Below are 18,169 nucleotides of genomic sequence, written 5' to 3' on the forward strand. Positions count from 1 at the left end.
TAAGACCTGAAGTCTGCTATCAGGAGATCAGTGCTGCCCACTTGATATACTGAAGCAGGGTATTTAAATACCCTGGCGAGTTAACTTCCATCTACGTTGTCATGATAAAAGTTTCTAAAATTCACAGAATTATGTTGTATGAAGGCTTTGAACTATTTACTCAAATCCTAATTTGTTTAGGAATTTAATCAAGGAAAAAATACACTAATTATCTATACATATACACCAACCCAAACACTGTACATGCTTGATAAACTGTTTTAAATCTGCTTCCATAGGGTACATGGACTATAAAAGCTTAATGAATGGTGGTCTCAGACATCCAAGCCATGCTATTTCACACCAATAACCTGAGCAAAAAAAATAGTCAATTATGAGTTAACTGAACAGGGAAACTGTCCAGACCTTGACTGACAACATTCTGAGACTGATAATTGATGCACAATATCTGTTCTAACATTGTCACAGTTCAGGTTACCTGAAATGTGTAAATGATTAATAAGGTAATGCTTTTCTTGCTGTTAAAGTAAAAGCTCTCAACATAATATTTCTGGTTCATAATAAGACTCTCATTAACAGGAAATCATAGTCTATTTCATTTTGTCTGACCAACGCCTGTCACACCTGAAGGTTAAAGTTAAGGGCAAGGCAGTTCAGTTGTAAATAAGGTCTTGGTACTGCAAATTTAGCTAATAGGCTCCTGTAGGTAGGTGTACTTGGCATTCTGCTGTGAGCAGCAGTTAGCCAAAGAATGACCGTCTCAGAGAAACATACACTAATACCGAGCCTCTTTCCTGCATTTCCTGTTCACTTGGACGTTTCACTATGTGAAGAGAAACTGAACACTCCAAGGTTACAAACCCATCAAACTTACACCCCCACACCCCACCCCCAACAAGGCTGATACACTTGTTGCTGTTAATTTGAACCTTGAACATTATGGGGGAAATCCTTACAATGTTGTACATCCTGGCATTGTAATCACCTATAGAGGCAAAGCCGCAGTTAAGTTAAAACAAATCACCAATATGGAATTTTATCAGTATTAGACCATACTCACACAGTGGGCATTTGCATTTGACAGCTCATATGCTGGTATCAAAAGGATAATTTTCCCACTGCTATGCTGTTTAAATAATGAAAATAACTTGACCAGCATGATGTGAAAATGGATCCAAATGTAAACTTGACATCTACAATAATTGTATTTAAGAATATACAATATTTAATGTATTTAAAAGGAATATTCTACTTAAAAAACGTTTTCAGCATAAAAATACATGTAGGTTTTAAGATGTGGAGTCAGTAAGTTGGTAGCTTCCTCTTTCTGTGGCAGTTTAGAACAGCTAGTATCTACAATGCTTTTACCAGTTTCCAGCAGTGGCCCAGTTTCATTACTCTACCCCCTTTAAAAGAGCCCTAGAAACTTCAAACACCAATGCATAATAATCCACTTTTGTTCACTTGTATGCATGCCCAAATATGCAAAAGTAAGGCCAAAAATATAGCTTCTGTCTTTCATTAGCACAGTTATCATTTGCATTTTTCACTTTGAGCCAACACTAGGAAAGGAGCTAGCTAAAAGCAACAAAAAGTTCTGCATAGATGTGTTTGATACTGAAATATTCTTTCAAAAATGTAAACATCCCACTAGCTACCACGCTGCTGCTAACAGTAAGTGTGAATATTGCTACCACTGCCCAGTCCATCACAAAAGATATAATATTCCACTAGTACTTGGTCAAAGAAGTCATTTGATCTTCATTTTACATATTGTCAGACTTCAAGCTATTTTGGTTCTGTTCTTTAGACAGGTGATCTATACTGCTTCAGAACTTAGTGAACCATCATGCTGGCGTCAGCTCTTTTAGTGTACAGAAGTGTCACAATTTGTACTACAATTAAATGGAACAGAATGTTAACTGTAATGCACTGGTGGACTGACACAAGATTGATGTTTCTACAACTTCACTATGATACCATACTGAAACTAGTTCCTTCTTAAAGCAAGGAAACCCTTAAGATAGAATACACCTTGGTTATACACAGCTCCATTTAAAAACCGGACAAAGTTTAAGAAAACTGTGGTTCACTCCTTTCCTCCTTTATTCCATAGAGAAATTTGTTAATGCAATCAACTGCAATATATGCATCAACAATAAAATGTTCACTTTATGGCTTGTAATCTGATTTAACCCCAGTATACTCATGCTGCTAACTGTCCATTTGGTAATATAATCTGCTTTCAACTGCTGTTGTGAAGAACTGCCAGAGGGGAGAATTAGCTGCAAACTGTGAATGCCTTCTTAAACTGTACATTTCATCATTAAATTGTTTTCATAAACCTGTCATGGTTAAAGAAAATTCTGCACGTCTGATGGATAAAAAAAAGGCATTGATCCATGTAACCTTTACAGATACAGACAACTTAATGCTATGTAATCCAAGCTTTCACATTTAAGTAATGAATTAAAATTATACATTTGTCACTGTGTTACCTTCCCTGTCTGGTTCACTGCATTCTGCTGATCAGTGGTGTAATGTTAATGTTCACACTGACTTCCTCCAAAGTCATTATTTGTTTAAATATTAATACCAACCAAACCAAAATAGAGCATTACTACAGCATCAACAAAACATTATCGTCAGTGATTAGTTAATAGCCTGCAAAAAATATGTAAATGCAAAGTAAATGTGACAAACTTTTTCACATACACCTACTGTTCACACAATGGCTGTCATTTGCCTAAATACCACTGTCAAACTTACAAACCCTGTATGAAAAACAAACCAAGTTGTTACCACATCCTCTTCAATCAAGTAGCGTCACTTCTATGCCTTTAGTCAAGACTGAACTGACACAGACAAGCTGCATACATGGGAAAAACTATTTGTAGTCATGGCTAGGAGGAAGGCGAGTTATTGAAATCAGATTGTAGCAGTAGTGATCTCTCTAAGTGATGGCTACATACTCTGCTGGGTGCTTGCAAACAGCATGCTTGAGCAGAATCTGCACAGATAGATAGTGCAGCTGCATCAAAGGACTTACAGCACCACAGACAGGCATAAGTAAATGTGCTGTGTTTGCTGCATGGCACATATTAACAATCAGAATGCACATCAAGCTTGGGATCAAATTAAAAATGCGATTCAAGGTTTTAGAGCATGCTCTAGTTACCATCACTTCATTGTCTAAACAGATGAGAGTAACAAGATAAATACTATGCATGAAGCTGCTTCATATCCTGTCACAGTAACCCACAATATTAAATATAAGGCTTTCTGCTTTAAAAGGTTAATTACTCAAATTTGGCGCTGGGTGTAAAATACCACACACATTAGTCTGGTGCATGGCAGTTTAGATGATATAATGAAACGACAGAGTTGACTGTATTCTTGCAGGATCTCACAGCTCTACTGTCATTTCACTTAGCATCTACAGTAAGTCACAGGTTTGAGAGGAAGCACGCCTCCATCTCCCTATTTGGCAGCAAAGCATGCACAATAAATTAATCAATTTGACAAGCAAACAAAAACAAGCACCGGCTACAGAACAACATGAAAGCTTATGACAAAATGTGGTTACCTGGGCTCAGGCAGGATGATTTTCTTACTGGCCCGGGCCGCTGGAGTAGATTTGCTCTTCTCCATCGCCATCAAATAACTGACATCAGCGAGCACTGCTTCGAGGTCCGCCATCTTTCGACCCTGGGACGACCAAATCAATAAAATACCGGGTTGGGGATGGTTGTTTTTAGGGGTTTACAAAACAAAGTCCACCAGATATGACCAACATCAATGGCCGAGGTGCGTGACAGGGCCAGCAGAGCGGACGGTGGGGCTGACCATCGACTGGAATGGTGTCGTTGTCACAGGCTGTAGTCTGTTCACTTCGCCTCAAAGTGCCATCATTATGATGGAAAAAAAGGAAATTTGGGAGGAAGACATTGGGTGACAGGTTGCAGGAGAAATATATATTCAGCAGAGGTTCTAGATCACCGTCCTTGTAATCCCATTTAATGCAAAAATTTCAGGTTTCTTGAAGGCGAATTGTAAGGGAAACAATGCAAGCAGACAGATGAGATCTTGTGAAAGCAGCACTTCCTCGCTTTATGGAGATGTGATATAGCCAACACAGATAGGTAGATGCACCAGATGCTGGATCTGAAGACAGCTGTCAAATCCTACAAGTCTCCGGAGACTTCCCTGGTCCTCCTGAAGGAAATATGTCCAAACGACTGGTTTGTCTCCAGTGCGGCATGTGTTTCTGGGTTTCTCCTTAAAATGTAAACACTGTGCTCTCGAAAGAAAAAAAAAATGTTCTAATTTTAGAGGAATGGCAGTCAGTAGCTGCACAGTAGAAAATGTGAGTGGCTCCTCTTATGCTTCGACAACAGCAGAAAACCAGCTCTACTGTTAGAAAAACTAGACATGTGTTGTTGCCTCACCTCGTCTCAAACAGATATTTGTGAGATCGAAATAACTCAAGAGGGAGGACACTTGGCGACAGGTTGTTTGAGAAATGTATATTACCACCCGCCCTTTATATCTCCGACGGTGCACCGAAAAGCTAATTTATGTTAGCACAAATTAAACCCTACATGCACCGGTTACAGATGAGCCCCGACTCATGATTTGCATTCCATAAAATCCACGCACCGCTGTTGTTTATGTTGCCGTCGTTGTCGGCTTCCTGTATAATGTTAAGGCTGAAATGTTCCTTATCGGCTTATCATTTGCAAAAGAAAGTCGCTCAAAAGATGCACTTAAACACTTAAGGGGTTTAGCGCCAAATACAGTCCAAACAAGAGGTGTAATTAAGTAATCGTGAGTAAAATCCACGCGGCCCACAGACAACTTATTTCAGCCTGGTGGCAATATCGATATTTAGTTCGCCTGCTAGTTAGCTACCACGCTAGCTAGCAAAACGAAACCTGCTAGCCAGTAGGCTAACTAACGAATAATATATCGTGATAAGTCAGTCTGCACATCTAGTTTGGACTATTTCGGTTCCAGAGACACATAAAAATGCCCTTGTTGCCAGTAGGAAACACAGTCACTAGCTGGCAGACTAACAGACTAACATTGGCTCGATTTCAGACAGCGATTTAGTTACTTAATAACGTTAAGCTAACGGCAGCGAGTTAACTGGCCGCTCGTATCGGGGAAGTCTCGCAGGCTTTCCTAAAAAACAGTCTCTGAGAGTCCGATGAATTCAAAAATATTGTCACAATCCTGAAAGATAATCCATAGCTGCTTGATGAGTTACCCCGAGCGTTGGGGGGGACCCTCCTCGCCTGGAGACCCAGCACAGAGCTACTGACTGTGGGCTGATGGTGACGCTGATGGTGGAGGAGGGGGAGGGAGCGACGGGAGATGGAAATCGGCTGGCCAGCGGTAGTTTGCTTGTTAACCGATAACTTTTCCTCTTCGCCGTGAATGTGGCAGTTGACAAGGCGACGGAGAAGACGGCAAATAAAACACAAGTAGACAGAAGAAAATGCCTAATATGACGTTGTGTTGGTGGGCTCCTTAAACAAGGAAACCACACAGAGGTCGATATCTGAAGTAAAACGAGCAAGAGCCGACCAGGTCGTCGTGCTCCGCCAGCCCCGAGCGAGCGACTCCTGCCTACCAGGCTATCCGCGCTGGGGAGCCCCACACTCGGCTAGTTTAACCGCTAAGTAGCTTCACCGAGTGTCCGTCCTCTGCCTCCCAGCAGAACACCACACGATACGTCCGTTTCTTGCGATTAAGCGGCTCGTTTTCCAGCTCCAATATGGCACATGTTTAGAAGAAGTCCCCTTCGATATATTTTTCTGTATTTTTTTGCTAGCACAGTGGCACTGCTTGCTTTGTGGTTCAACTTCCTCCCACTGCGGCGGCGAGAGGCTTGTAAAACACGGAGCGGGTCAGTGGCTGGAGCCGGACCCGGACCCAGGCCATGTTCACGGTGGGGTTCGAAAATATTTAAACACAGTAATATTGTTTCGGAACCAAAAATAAAAGCAGAAACAATACGGCGTCATACACGACCAGCTCGTCGTGTCACCAGTTCATACGTGGGAATTTCCCTCTTTATAAATTTAGACCTTTTTTTGTTTGTGATTTACGACATTTCAGTGAGAATAACAGCCAGTGTATTTACAGGAAATTACACAGAGGGGTACAGTTCCATGAGAAAAACGTAAAATGTAGGCCTCAGCAAAAATAAAAGCTTTGCTACAGCTAACAGTGCTCAGTATAACTACAGACTATTCTCTGTGTTGATACTAAATAACTTGTTTTTTATTACCAGTCCAAATAATACAGTTGCAGCCGCCTATGACAGTAACAAATAACACACCAGACTAAATGATTTTCTATATGACGCCCAGATAAGCTGATGTGTGTCTCTTGTTTTATTGGTGGAAACGCAGTGCCGTTTTCTGGTCAGTAATGGTAATGCTCCTTAATACACTGCAATAGACTGCTGCTTATTGTGTTTATATTAATATCTCCAGTATAGATACCATAAAGGAAGCTAATGATACTTTTTAACCTTGAAAAAGCATGCTATACACATTTTAAGAGTGTCCCTATCTAGATTCAGCTCAAATATTAGTGAAATGCCTTTAAATTCAGACAGGAACAGCTATAAGTTGCATGTGCACCATGTGTAGTTTTTAGAAATACCAATGAATGATTTAGTCTTTCAAACAAAAACAGTAAATCCCTTATCTATGTAAGTTTCGTGAAATGCAAGATTATACTTCTGTTGACATTCACTTGATATTGACTAATGCATCTCTTATAAAAAGTTATTGCTGATTGTTTTCTATCAGTTTTACATCTATGCTTTGTTTATTAACCCACTTGTCCATTATCATCTGTTCAAGTTCATTCTTTATTGCTAAAACACTCACACTAGGTAGTTCCTATTACACCCTTATGTGAACTCTGTCAGACTGATTATCATTCAGAAAACTGTGAAATGTGTAAAAGATGGCACTGGCATCCAATTACACATTTTATGAACCTATCTGTTAAGCAGATACATTGGTGAAAGTCAGTAGGGTTTAAGAAAGACAGTTTATTCAGCACTGGGAAGAAGCAAGGGTCAAAGGTGAAGGGTCACATGGGAGAAAGGGTTTGGATAAGTTGTTACTGCTGAATACGGCGGATGGACTGGATCTGAGGGGTCTGGCAGTGGGAGCCAAACTCCCTGAAGTGTTTGTACTCTCCACAGTGACGATCACACTCCATGATATACTGGTATCCACGATAACCAGGGTACTGGTAGCACACGAATCTGTTGAGAAATCACAGTGAGAATGAGGGAAGTGCCGATGAAATTGTTGCGAAAGATTGTGAAAGGCTAAGCAGGACTATTTTAGACTGCTGTGCAGAGGCTGAAGAAATAGGTGAGCATTAAATCAAATGTGGAAGGCATGGGAAATGGCAGAGTCTACTGGGCACACTTACGCTCCAGACTGGATCCTGAAAGAGCCAACTTCATTGTTGCACCAGCCCATGGCCTGGAGGGAGGGATAATCGTCGCTAAGCTCACCCTTACGGCCCATGAAGTTCTCACGCTCGTAGATAGTCATACGACACTCTCTGTGGTTCTGTTGAGGAGGGAAAAAAAAGTTGTTTTTCCAGATGCTCAAGTCTACATGAATTATCTGACAAACACAAAAGTAGAGTGAAAAAGGGTCACAGTATTTTGTTGAACTTACAGCACAGGCAATGGGCCTGAAGGAAGTCATTCTCTCAATGTGATAGGCATTGCTACCTCCAAAAGCATCACACTGGGGGTACTCTCCCCTCTCCAGCACGAACTGCTGTCCCTGGTAGGAGGCATGCTCATAACCCACCCAGCTGAAGAAAAGCATGGGAAGAAAAGTGAGTTAATAAGCATCATCTTCTCATTACCCTTTCTGACTCTCAACGGTCTCAGCCATTTAACCTTACTCATCAGAAGCCTAAAAATATCATCTCAAGTCAGCAACTTGAGACAAGTCCAACTGCCTTTCTTTTCACATGAATTAAGAGCTTTTGCCTTTTCTTCCAGTGACTGTAAAACCACTCTGCATGTGTGTATATGTTTACTCACGCTCCACTCTCCACCCTGAGGGAGCGCACAGACTCAAAGCCAAACTCCATCACGTTGCAGCACTCAGAGGTGAACTCATGGCGACGGCCCTGGAAGCACTCCTCATCAAAGACAATGATCTGGAAGGGCAAAGCAGACATAGGGTGGCTCAAGAAGACATGTGGATGTGGTAGCACCTATGTACTGTTTCATTAAAGAACTATTTGGTATTGGACAGTGCGATCAATAGCTTTTTATTTTAACTTTAGCTTTAATGTATTGTAACTCATCCACCTTAAACTACACATTGCTATGTACTTGTCATTTAGCAGACTCTTCTTGCATTAGTGTAAGCTATAATATTTTTCTTTAATTGACACCTGTGGCTACACACAAGTCAAACAAATTTTTACTTAATATATGTCATATAAAGTGTTTTTTTCTTCTATATAATCAATCCCTAGTGTTTGTCCGATCCCATGTTTTTAGAAAGATGAAAAACCTTGACAACCGCCATGATTTATTTAGTTTCATTCTTAAAATCTATGAGCAGTGAGTCAATAGCCTCCAAAATTGCCCAATTTACCATTTAGTACCATTTAGTGGCTGTATGATGTATTCATGTATGCTTATATATTAGCACTGGGCCTTGTGAAAATTGAAAGCTGTGGTGTTAGTTGAGATTTCAGCTCTTGAATCTTTCTTTTTGAGTCTAAAAATGTGTTTTTAAGTTGGCATTCTTTGACATTCTGCCTCTCTCTGTGAAAATTATGTTTCTCTATATTTTCTGCTCTGGTTCCCTTTATTGATTATGATACTTAATCCATACGTAATTACAGCCAACAAGACAAAACAAATGAATCCTGTCAATATCATATCTCTGATAGCTTATTAATGCATCATACACTAGAACTGCTTGACAGTGAAACACTGTCACCAGAGTTTCAAGCTAAGGTGGGGTGGGTATGAAGGTAATATATTAATTATCTAAAAACAATTTGGAGATTGACCTTCAAAACCTGATTGGGTGTTTGGCCACACTTTTTATAAGATCTGGCAACTCTCCCTCTCATCCCTCCCTCTCAGTAAAATGTGTAAGATAGATAGTTGATGCATGAATGTGTTTTTCATTCCACAGACTCACCTTCCAGTGGCCGGAGAACTTGGTGCAATGGTGAGTCATCTTGCCTGAAAGAAAAGTAGGCCTACAATTGAAAACAACAGCTACAGAGGTCACACTCACCAAGACACGAGAATAAGACGACACATTGAATATACTGAGGAAGAGCAAGCTAAGTATTCAAGTTGAAACTGAAGACAGTAATTAAAACATGCAAAAAATATCATGATACACAATATTTTACTTGCATGAATATCACAGCACAAGAGTCAATACAGCTGACTAAAGAATTATTCTATGCAAACAAAAAGCCTGTTCTGGAACTTAGCATGCTGAATAGTCAATACAGCTGTGTGCTTTGTTGAGAAAGTATCAACAGCATAGTGGTCTGCATACTGGAATCACCCTGAATCCATGATTCTGAAAGTATCTATTTATGGTTCCTGGACAAAAATGTGAGGGTCTAAGAAGCCAGGGGCTTTATCTGGACTTCTTTTGCTCTCCCACCCATTCTATCTTGTTATCTTATTTCCTGCCCATTTTCTCCCTGCTATTACTGAGAATTTCCACCATCACCACTATTTATCTCACCCACTGGGTGTAGTGATGGTTTTTGGGCCCTAGAGCCCGACCGGCTCTGATGTGACAGGGTTTGGGATGGAGTGTGTGCATATGGGGGGCTGCTATACCCTGGCTGTGCTACCCTGGCTGTGCTGTCTGTCTGGCTGAGGGACAGGGACTCACCTTGCTTTGATTCCCTTGGGTTGTCCTGCCGTGAGAGTGAGAGGAGCCACGCGCCCCCACCCTTTTAAAGCCTCCCCTGGCAAGGGGCCATGCTGAAAGCCCCGGCTCAGCAGGAGGGAGGGGCCTTTCTCTTTGTCCACCCTGACAAAAGCGTGGATAATCGGTGCAGGGGCAGAAGTGCAAACGCCACATTATCACCATAGGCTGTGGACATGGAGACACAGGAATATAAGTGAGACAAGACAGAGTGAGAGTCTCTGAGAAAATACCAAGGGCCAAGGTTAGAGTGGGGTGGAGGGATGGAGAGAACCGAAGCAGCTAAAAGCTATTTACAGTGTTACTTTGAATCATCTTTACATTTAATATTCTCTGTTTAACTGTTTGATGTAACATTTTTATCTCACCTGGTCCGATAAATACACATTTACTGGTTTTAGGGCAGACTGTCTTAATAAAATGAAAATGCACCAATTTGACAGTTGGGACTGCTGTCCTCTAAAAGTAAATTTAAGTGTACAAAAGTATTTTTTGGCATATATTCAAAGAAATATTTAGTAGATGACACAAATGGGTTGTTTTACTGTCCAAAAATTAAATTCACGTGTAATTGTCCCTTTGACATATTATAATAATCCTATTTACATTTGAAAGGATAAGTCCATGATTATTACATGTTTAACCAACAGGATGTGATGTATACAACAGTTCTGCCAAATGTGTGCCTTGTTACATAATCAACCTCAAACAAGAGAGCAGAGGCCCTGAATGGGCATCTTAACTTAAATATTCAGTAACAGAAACATTTCATCTGAATGAATCATCATTGTAAAAGGTAACTTCATTTAAAAGGCAAATTTCACTGTTCAGTACCATTGTGTAATAACACCCTTATTTTGTCATCACAGTGAAAATCATGCAGCATAAATTACACAATAGTGGAAAAAGATGTAGATAAAAAAGGAAAGGTCATGGGGTCACCAAAATCACCAATAGATATTTACAGATAATGTTAAAGAAAAATCGTTCTTTAATTACACAATAATATTTGTTGAAAAATCAGACTTAATAATCTCTGTCAGCTGACTTTTTTTTTTTTTTTTTTTTTTTTTTTTTTTTTACATTTTACAGACATGATTAAGAAGCAGGAAATAAAATAAAGTGTGGGAAGGAGATGTACTGATGTGTTAGACGAGTAAATGGAAGAAAATTGGACAACAAAAGCCTCAAGGGGAAGCTGTATTGATAGTAGCAGGATGTGAAAGTCAGGGCTGTTGAAAAATCAATAGGTTTCTTCCTTTTGGGATTCCACAATTTGTGTCAAGACTCATGAGATTAAAAAAAAGTTTTGCCCTATAGTGATACTAGACGAAAGGTCTATGGGTCAATAGATTTCAAGATCGAGTTTCTTTAAAATCTGCATGTCAAATTTGTTGTTAGTTCAGCTACTTTTTGAATAATGATAGTCAATGACAAAGTCAGAAACATATAAAAAGAAGCCACTTTGTATCCTCTATTCCTTAATGGAAGCAATGATAAGTCTAGAAATCACAATCCAAAATTATGGATTTAAGAAAATTCTGGTTTAATAAGAATTCAAATATGCCAGAGTGCTAATATGCTTATATAATTTGCAACATTTCAAATTCAATTAGAAACAACTGGCTTTTGATCTGTCCAAAATAACAAGAAACAAGACTATGAATTTCAAACATTTCATTACTGGCTTTGGTTCTTGATAGGTTTTGATATGAAGAGCTAAATTTCCATTTCAGACAGTACCATAAATTTATCAACTTTGGTCCCCAACCTTAGTGATAATAAAGTATGCAACAGGAACCACACAGATTATGCAGCGGGATTAGTTCATATCTAATCTGCACATATCAAACACAGATTAACCCTGCTTCCCCCACACCAATAATCACGGTTGAGGTGATAATCCACACATAATCCACGAATTATCATCATCACTATCAACCTTTATTTCACCTTTACAGGCCAGAAAAAAAGTTTGCCAGCTATAATGATGATGTTGTGATTAGTATGGACTGATATTTGTTTATTAGATAATATTTATTTAGTAGCTGAATCCAATTTTATTGCAGTAATATGTCTTTTTTCATCAGAAATAAAGATTTTCTCTTTCCTTAATCAGACAAACTTTTTTTATGCTGTTGTTTTTCTGGTACAGTTCAGGCTTTTAGCTAGGTGGCTAGTTTTAGCTAATGTTAGCAAATGATCACAAAACACAGACATGGCTCTGTGACTGATGAGAGTCAGTCTGAATCAGTTCTTGTAGGTGAAAAAAAAAGCCTATTTAAAGTGGGGAGTTGAATCTGAATGCACTTTGCATGGGATAGCATAAAGCCTGAAAACAGTGAAAATAGAGATTTTTGGAGACTTGTGAATTTATCACCTTTGCACTAGTCAGAGGTGTGTATGATGGATATCGTACAAAGACATTTTTTATTTCAGTTTAGCTCCCAACTTATATCCAACACTACTCCGACCTCAACACCTTTAAATCCCTTTTAAAAACGTATTTATTTAAGATTGCTTTTAATGTTTAATTTTAATGTTTAATAGCTTTATATTCATATACTTGCCTTTTGCACCTGCTTTTTACTGGTTTTTAATGTGTTTGGTGTCTGTTTTTATCTGCTGCATGTAAAGTGTCTTTGCGTTCTATGAAAAGTGCTATACAAATAGAACGTTCATTATTATTATTATTATTATTATTATTATTATTATTATTATTATTATTATTATTATTATATAACAACACAGTTTACAGGCTTTAACAAACCTAATGATCACTAGAAAGCTTTAAAGAGGTTGTTAGATATATTCTTACGGGCTAGCTGATTTCTCCTGATAAGGCAGGATAAGTGTATTTAAGACATATAGTGATGCCTAAATGTTTGTTTGGAATGTTAGGTATAGCTGCACATAAAGATATTGCTAAAAAAAAATGGTTAAATATAAATGGCCCAACCCACTGCCCAGTAATCCAAGGATTCTGGAAGAGAGTCAAGGGAGAAACTGACAAAATCTTACAAGTGAACTCCCCATTAGGCCCACTTATATTCCTACTGGGAGCTATACCTAAGGAGACATACAGTTCAGATCAAAGACACATGTTACGGATGCTTTTATTAATCACTAAGAAAATGAAAACTGTCAACTGGAAGGATCCAAAACCACTGAACATAACTCAGTGGGTACAGAGACTGAAAAGGGTCTACACTATGGAGCGAATGACCGCAAGTCTACAACTAAAGATGGACACTTTTGAACAAAGATGGAACTGTGTTACTCAGTGTTTGGGTGACAGATGAAGGAATGGGGGCTATTATGAGATTGTTATGTCTCTCCATGACTGATATTGTACTGCTGTAATTTTCCTTGCGAACAAACAAATATTTATTTTCTATGTAATTGCTCTTTATGGTATTTCTATTGTATTCCATTTACTTGTGTTTTATTTCATACAGTCCTATGTCAGAGAATGTTCTGTTTTGTAGAAAAATTTAAATATCTAAATAAAAAGTAAAAAAAAAAAAAAAAAGACCCAACCCTGAAAGACTGCCATCATATTGTTTACTTGGTTTTTGTGATAGAAGGAATCACACTTTACAGCAAACTCCAAAATGATAGATTTGATAAAATATGGGAGAAATGGAGGACCAATATTTTAATAAGATTGTGGAAATCGTTTTTTTTTATATTTATGTGTTCTCTTTTCTTTATCAAACCGTATTTCCCTGTATATTGTTATTGTATTGTGTTTCATTGTGTACACCCCTCATTAAATGTTCTTTTTATTTTACTTTTTCTGTACAAAACCTTCTTGAAAAATAAAATTATAAAAAAAGAAAAAATATTTTTTAAAAAAAGAAGACGAAGTGATGCCCTATCAGTGTTGCCACATGGGAAATGTTACAGTTTAAGTTTAAGTTATTATCGTAAATAAGTAATAACCCAAACACTTGCACTGGCTATATAATATAGATTTGGCAAATAAGTTACTGCATACAATATGAATATCTAAAGTGTCTGATTTGTAAACATGACAGCTTTGCTCTTGACTCTTATTCATCATCACCACAAGCATGACTGGGTGGAAAGACATCATGAGAGAGGAAATGTGTTATAATGAAGTCAAATGAGCAACTGGACTGAATGCAAATAATTCAAATACGTACAAATACAAATCATAATATTGTACTTAATAATAATATTACAAATATGTCACAAAATGATACATTCTTTGTTTTTGCTTGTATGTTATAAACAAAGCAAAATTATTACATAGAAGCCGTAATTATAATATTTCTGGCAAAACAGTTCCCTGTTGAACTCTATGTAAGAAAGCAAATTTTAGTTTGCACAGCCTTTGGTTATGCAAGGGTTGAACGATAACATCTATTAAAAAAAGATTTTTCTTGTCTTTTTTTGTGCAAAGTGAAAACAAATCTAATGTCAAAATTTACTGTTAAGACTATTGTTTACATGTTTGTGGTTCTGCAGGACTAAGAAATGGTATGGTCTCGTCAATGGGTTCAGATGGAGAGAGAATTTTAAATAGTAAGTCTATGTTTTTTCATACAAGTCAAAAGAAAAAAAGAATAGGTTGTGTTGTTGTGTAGGTGGCAGTGTAGGTGATAGAGAGGGGGGATTACCTCTTTGTGCCCTCTGGACCTTTGCATTCCTTCTCTCTACATGCAACTAGCTTACAGCTCTACCACTCCAACACATGGGAAAAATGCCTGGGTCAGTTGTTTCCTTTGATAGTAAAATGCTTACAGGCAGGCCAGAGAGGCCGGCGGTGTTTTCTAGGCTACGTGATGACCCGGTGGCTTTGGCACAGGCCAACTGTGATGACGAGAGGCTTTCTATTGTGCTGTGAGCCTCTACGTTTGGCCTTTGCCAGAGTATAAAAGCTTGGGTACAGCGTTGAAGGGACCAGCACGAGCCAGCCTCCCTCACACGGCACTACAAGCTATACTAACGCAGGTAAGGACACACAGACACAGACATACACCAGTACATTCAGTGTAGTAGAGGGGGATGACCACACAACCAGAGTGAGGGCCCACTCCCTGCCCACCACACCCAGACAAGCCACCCTCAGCCTGGGGAAATGTCCACAAGTCCAGCACCCCAATGAGCCTCCCATATAACAGCAGGCTTGTGGTTTAGTTCCAAATCCAAATACTTATTGGATATACACATAAAAAATACTTCCCTACGACCCCTTTACACCTTGACTGGCCCACACTCACCCTCTGATATCCATATCTCCTTCCCTTTCATTCAATACAAACACTCCCATTTACACCTCTATTTTTGTTCATCCCCTTGTCTTCCTCCATCTCTCACCCAGACTCTCCTGAAGCCCCTCACCATGTCTCAGACTGCCAAGTCCGCCTCCAGCCAGGGCACTGATGCCAAGGACAAGGGAGCCCCTGCCCCCGCTGCCTCCAGCAAGGCCACCAAGACCGGCGAGCCTGGCATGGGATCCTACAGAGTGAGTCACTCCGGCATTAATGCTTTTCCAGCATCTACTCTGAATATGTTGTTAATGTCAGTGAAACCAAATTACAAAGCAGATTTGTCACTTAGCTCTTAAACTAACTTGTCTTTAAAATTTTTTGCTCATATCTGATGACATTTCTACTGCTACTTCAATAGAGATTAATTTGATATCTTATATTGTTTTTGGAAAACCCTGTGCTACTGAGCTTTATAAATAGTGAAGCTTTGCACATTCCAAATAGTAATTGCCACTGAATTACAGCAAAATAGCTGAAAATCCTTTCAAGTAAATGGAAAAACACAGTTACAGCAGAGCCTTTTGAGGTGATTTGTTATGCATAGTAGAGCTTGACTTATCCTGAAATTAATTTGAGTAATTGATTTTCTTTGGTTCTTGAAGCAAGTATTTGGATTCTTTTGTCAATTCATGACTAGTTGCACTCAAAGTTCTAATATGTCCCCTGTGCAGATCATGCTGTTCGACCAGGAGAACTTCCAGGGCAGGATGATCGAGGTCCAGAATGAGTGTATGAACGTGTGTGACCGTGGCATGGATAGAGTGCGTAGTATCATTGTGGAGTGCGGCCCGTAAGTGGACACACACATCTACTCACTTAACCAGCTGCAGACAAACTATCTCTAATGTTCTACTGGCATATAACTGCCACCTTCCCACTAATTCTTCTCTCCTGTTCTCTCCACTCCTGTGCCCACTCTGTGCCTGGCGGCCTCCCTTCTCCAGCTTTGTTGCCTGGGAGCAGACTAACTTCCGTGGGGAGATGTTCATCCTGGAGAAGGGAGAGTATCCTCGCTGGGATACCTGGAGCAACTCCTACCGCAGCGACTGCCTCATGTCCCTCAGGCCCATCCGCATGGTATGTGTTATAGTAAAGGCTTGTGTTATAAAACATTACATTTAGCCAAATTGTTACTCAGACGTAGGTGATTTATGATCTAATGGTCTTTATAAAATATTACAGCCTTTAGCTTATTTTGATCAAACTTGGCACAACTTTCTGCAGTACATTGTATATTATTAGATTTAATTTAGAAGATTAGTATGTTCCACTGAATAACTCAGTAATCATCAGCTCCAGTGGTGAACATTGGTGCAGATATAATGTATAAAACACAGACAGACCCTGTGACTCATACTGCCCTTACAGCCACTGTGGGGTTATAAAAAAACAAAGAAACAAAAAAAAAAAACTAGCACATGTAACAAAATAAGCCCATGTATCATGTATGCTCATTTTCTCCCTACAGGACAGCATGGAGCACAAGATCTGCCTGTATGAGCTCTCTGACTTCAAGGGCAACAAGATGGAGATCCAGGAGGATGATGTGCCCACCCTCTGGGCGCATGGCTTCTGCGACAGAGTGGGCAGCGTGAGGGTGCCTGGAGGATCGTGAGTACACACAGATAGAAATATTGTTCTGCTATAATAATATAGCTTTGGTTTATGGCATTTTAAAGAGAAGTGATTCATTAGAGGATCAAGATTAATGACTTGATTTCTTTTAACTTCGTGACCATGCGGAGACACTTAATTATTTGGCCTCAGAGCAAATGTATTGGTTCATATTCCATGTAAAGTAGAGAATCTTTGCAAAAAACACTTTCTTAGGCACTTGCTCTACAGGCAACCCCAGGCCTAGAGTTAGACTACAATGTAGTTGTTCATGACAAGTATGGTGTCATGTCATCACAAGGCTTGATGCTGACTGCATGATGTTTTGTTTGTTGATACTTATATTTTAAGCCAGCAATTCAGTGTCTGACAGGAAAACAGACATCTAATTATGACTGTAAATCCATCAAGAAATTCAATTAAAAGAAATTAATATAGAAGCCAATAGTTACAAGGATACTTATTCATGTCAAAAAATACCACCACATAAACATCCAGCAAGATCTAGAAAAACAACTACTAAAAGAGGCCATAAATTAATAAAGAGGAAATTGAGACTGCATTTGTGTTGGACTGCTCAGATGATCTAAAACCACTACACTGAAACTCACTGCCATCTCTCCCTGTTCTTGTCCAACTCAGCTGGGTGGGTTACCAGTACCCTGGATACAGAGGCTACCAGTACCTGTTTGAGTGTGGTGACTACAGACACTACAACGACTTCTGCGCCTTCCAGCCCCAGATCCAGTCCATGCGTCGTATCAGGGACATGCAGTTCCACCAGAGAGGATGCTTCACCTTCACCTCTGCCAGCAAGTGAATGAATGACACCTACTGGCCGTCTGGTGCTGTTGTAGCCAGGTCCTCTTAGCTTTTTATTTCTCCAAAGCCCCGTTCATCAATCCTTTCCTAAACATCTACCATCATCGCTCCATCCTAAAGGAAAGACAGAATGAGAGCATTACACTGGACAACCTTAAGTGACTTTTTATGGTGCTAAAATAAACATGTTGTGAAAAACCTGAACCCTCCCTGGCTGGATAACTTTTATTTATTGTACAGAAACAAAAGCTGTTGTTTGGATAATATTCCTACAAGAAATTTATGGGGTCTAGGTAATGAAAGAGCTGTTTATATTTTTTATCTCCTATGGCAGAACAAGCAATGCAATTGAGGGGACTACTATGGCTACTGGATTTTTTCTTTCTTTTCCTTTCATATAAAAATAATTTCTCTGGAATATTCTAAGTTAATTAAGACCTAAATTGTTTTTCTTTGATA

At 39.2% G+C, this 18,169-nt stretch overlaps 3 protein-coding genes across 4 annotated transcripts in view; 1 reads left to right on the plus strand and 2 right to left on the minus strand.

Annotated features, from left to right (window-relative positions):
• The window catches only part of grk3 (G protein-coupled receptor kinase 3), a 54,905-nt gene extending 50,141 nt beyond the window's left edge, over window positions 1–4,764 (minus strand). For both annotated transcript variants that reach the window (XM_030150826.1, XM_030150825.1), the window contains exon 1: window positions 3,587–4,764. In XM_030150826.1, the coding sequence (XP_030006686.1) occupies window positions 3,587–3,699 (113 nt within the window). In that variant the 5' untranslated portion in view covers window positions 3,700–4,764. The remainder of the gene's footprint in view (window positions 1–3,586) is intronic.
• Window positions 4,765–7,052: 2,288 nt separating this feature from the next.
• On the minus strand, window positions 7,053–7,874 carry LOC115430501 (beta-crystallin A3-like). Its single transcript, XM_030150560.1, has 3 exons — window positions 7,719–7,874; window positions 7,465–7,607; window positions 7,053–7,291 (listed from the first exon to the last, which is right to left on the minus strand). Exons 1-3 carry the CDS (start codon window positions 7,872–7,874, stop codon window positions 7,144–7,146), a joined length of 447 nt encoding a protein of 148 aa, XP_030006420.1. The 3' UTR covers window positions 7,053–7,143.
• Window positions 7,834–17,911, plus strand: LOC115430679 (beta-crystallin B1-like). Its single transcript, XM_030150829.1, has 7 exons — window positions 7,834–8,238; window positions 9,213–9,248; window positions 15,325–15,468; window positions 15,946–16,064; window positions 16,219–16,351; window positions 16,743–16,885; window positions 17,531–17,911. The coding sequence occupies exons 1-7, from the start codon at window positions 8,074–8,076 to the stop codon at window positions 17,706–17,708; spliced, it is 918 nt and encodes a 305-aa protein (XP_030006689.1). The 5' UTR covers window positions 7,834–8,073; the 3' UTR covers window positions 17,709–17,911.
• The last annotated feature ends 258 nt before the right edge of the window (window positions 17,912–18,169 follow it).

This window comes from Sphaeramia orbicularis, chromosome 12, assembly GCF_902148855.1.
Source record: "Sphaeramia orbicularis chromosome 12, fSphaOr1.1, whole genome shotgun sequence".
NCBI lineage: Eukaryota > Metazoa > Chordata > Actinopteri > Kurtiformes > Apogonidae > Sphaeramia > Sphaeramia orbicularis.

Bases quoted from the DNA above. Each gene is read 5' to 3' on its own strand.
- LOC115430501 (XM_030150560.1), bottom strand. From the start codon at position 7,874: ATGCTTTTCTTCAGCTGGGTGGGTTATGAGCATGCCTCCTACCAGGGA. The intron at 7,608-7,718 runs GTAAGTTCAACA...CCTCCTCAACAG, and splicing joins TCAGGCCCATTGCCTGTGCT to AACCACAGAGAGTGTCGTAT. The intron at 7,292-7,464 runs GTAAGTGTGCCC...ATTTCTCAACAG, and splicing joins TTCAGGATCCAGTCTGGAGC to ATTCGTGTGCTACCAGTACC.
- LOC115430679 (XM_030150829.1), top strand. From the start codon at position 8,074: ATGTGTGTATATGTTTACTCACGCTCCACTCTCCACCCTGAGGGAGCG. The intron at 8,239-9,212 runs GTGGCTCAAGAA...TTCATTCCACAG, and splicing joins AAGGGCAAAGCAGACATAGG to ACTCACCTTCCAGTGGCCGG. The intron at 16,065-16,218 runs GTAAGTGGACAC...TCCCTTCTCCAG, and splicing joins ATCATTGTGGAGTGCGGCCC to CTTTGTTGCCTGGGAGCAGA.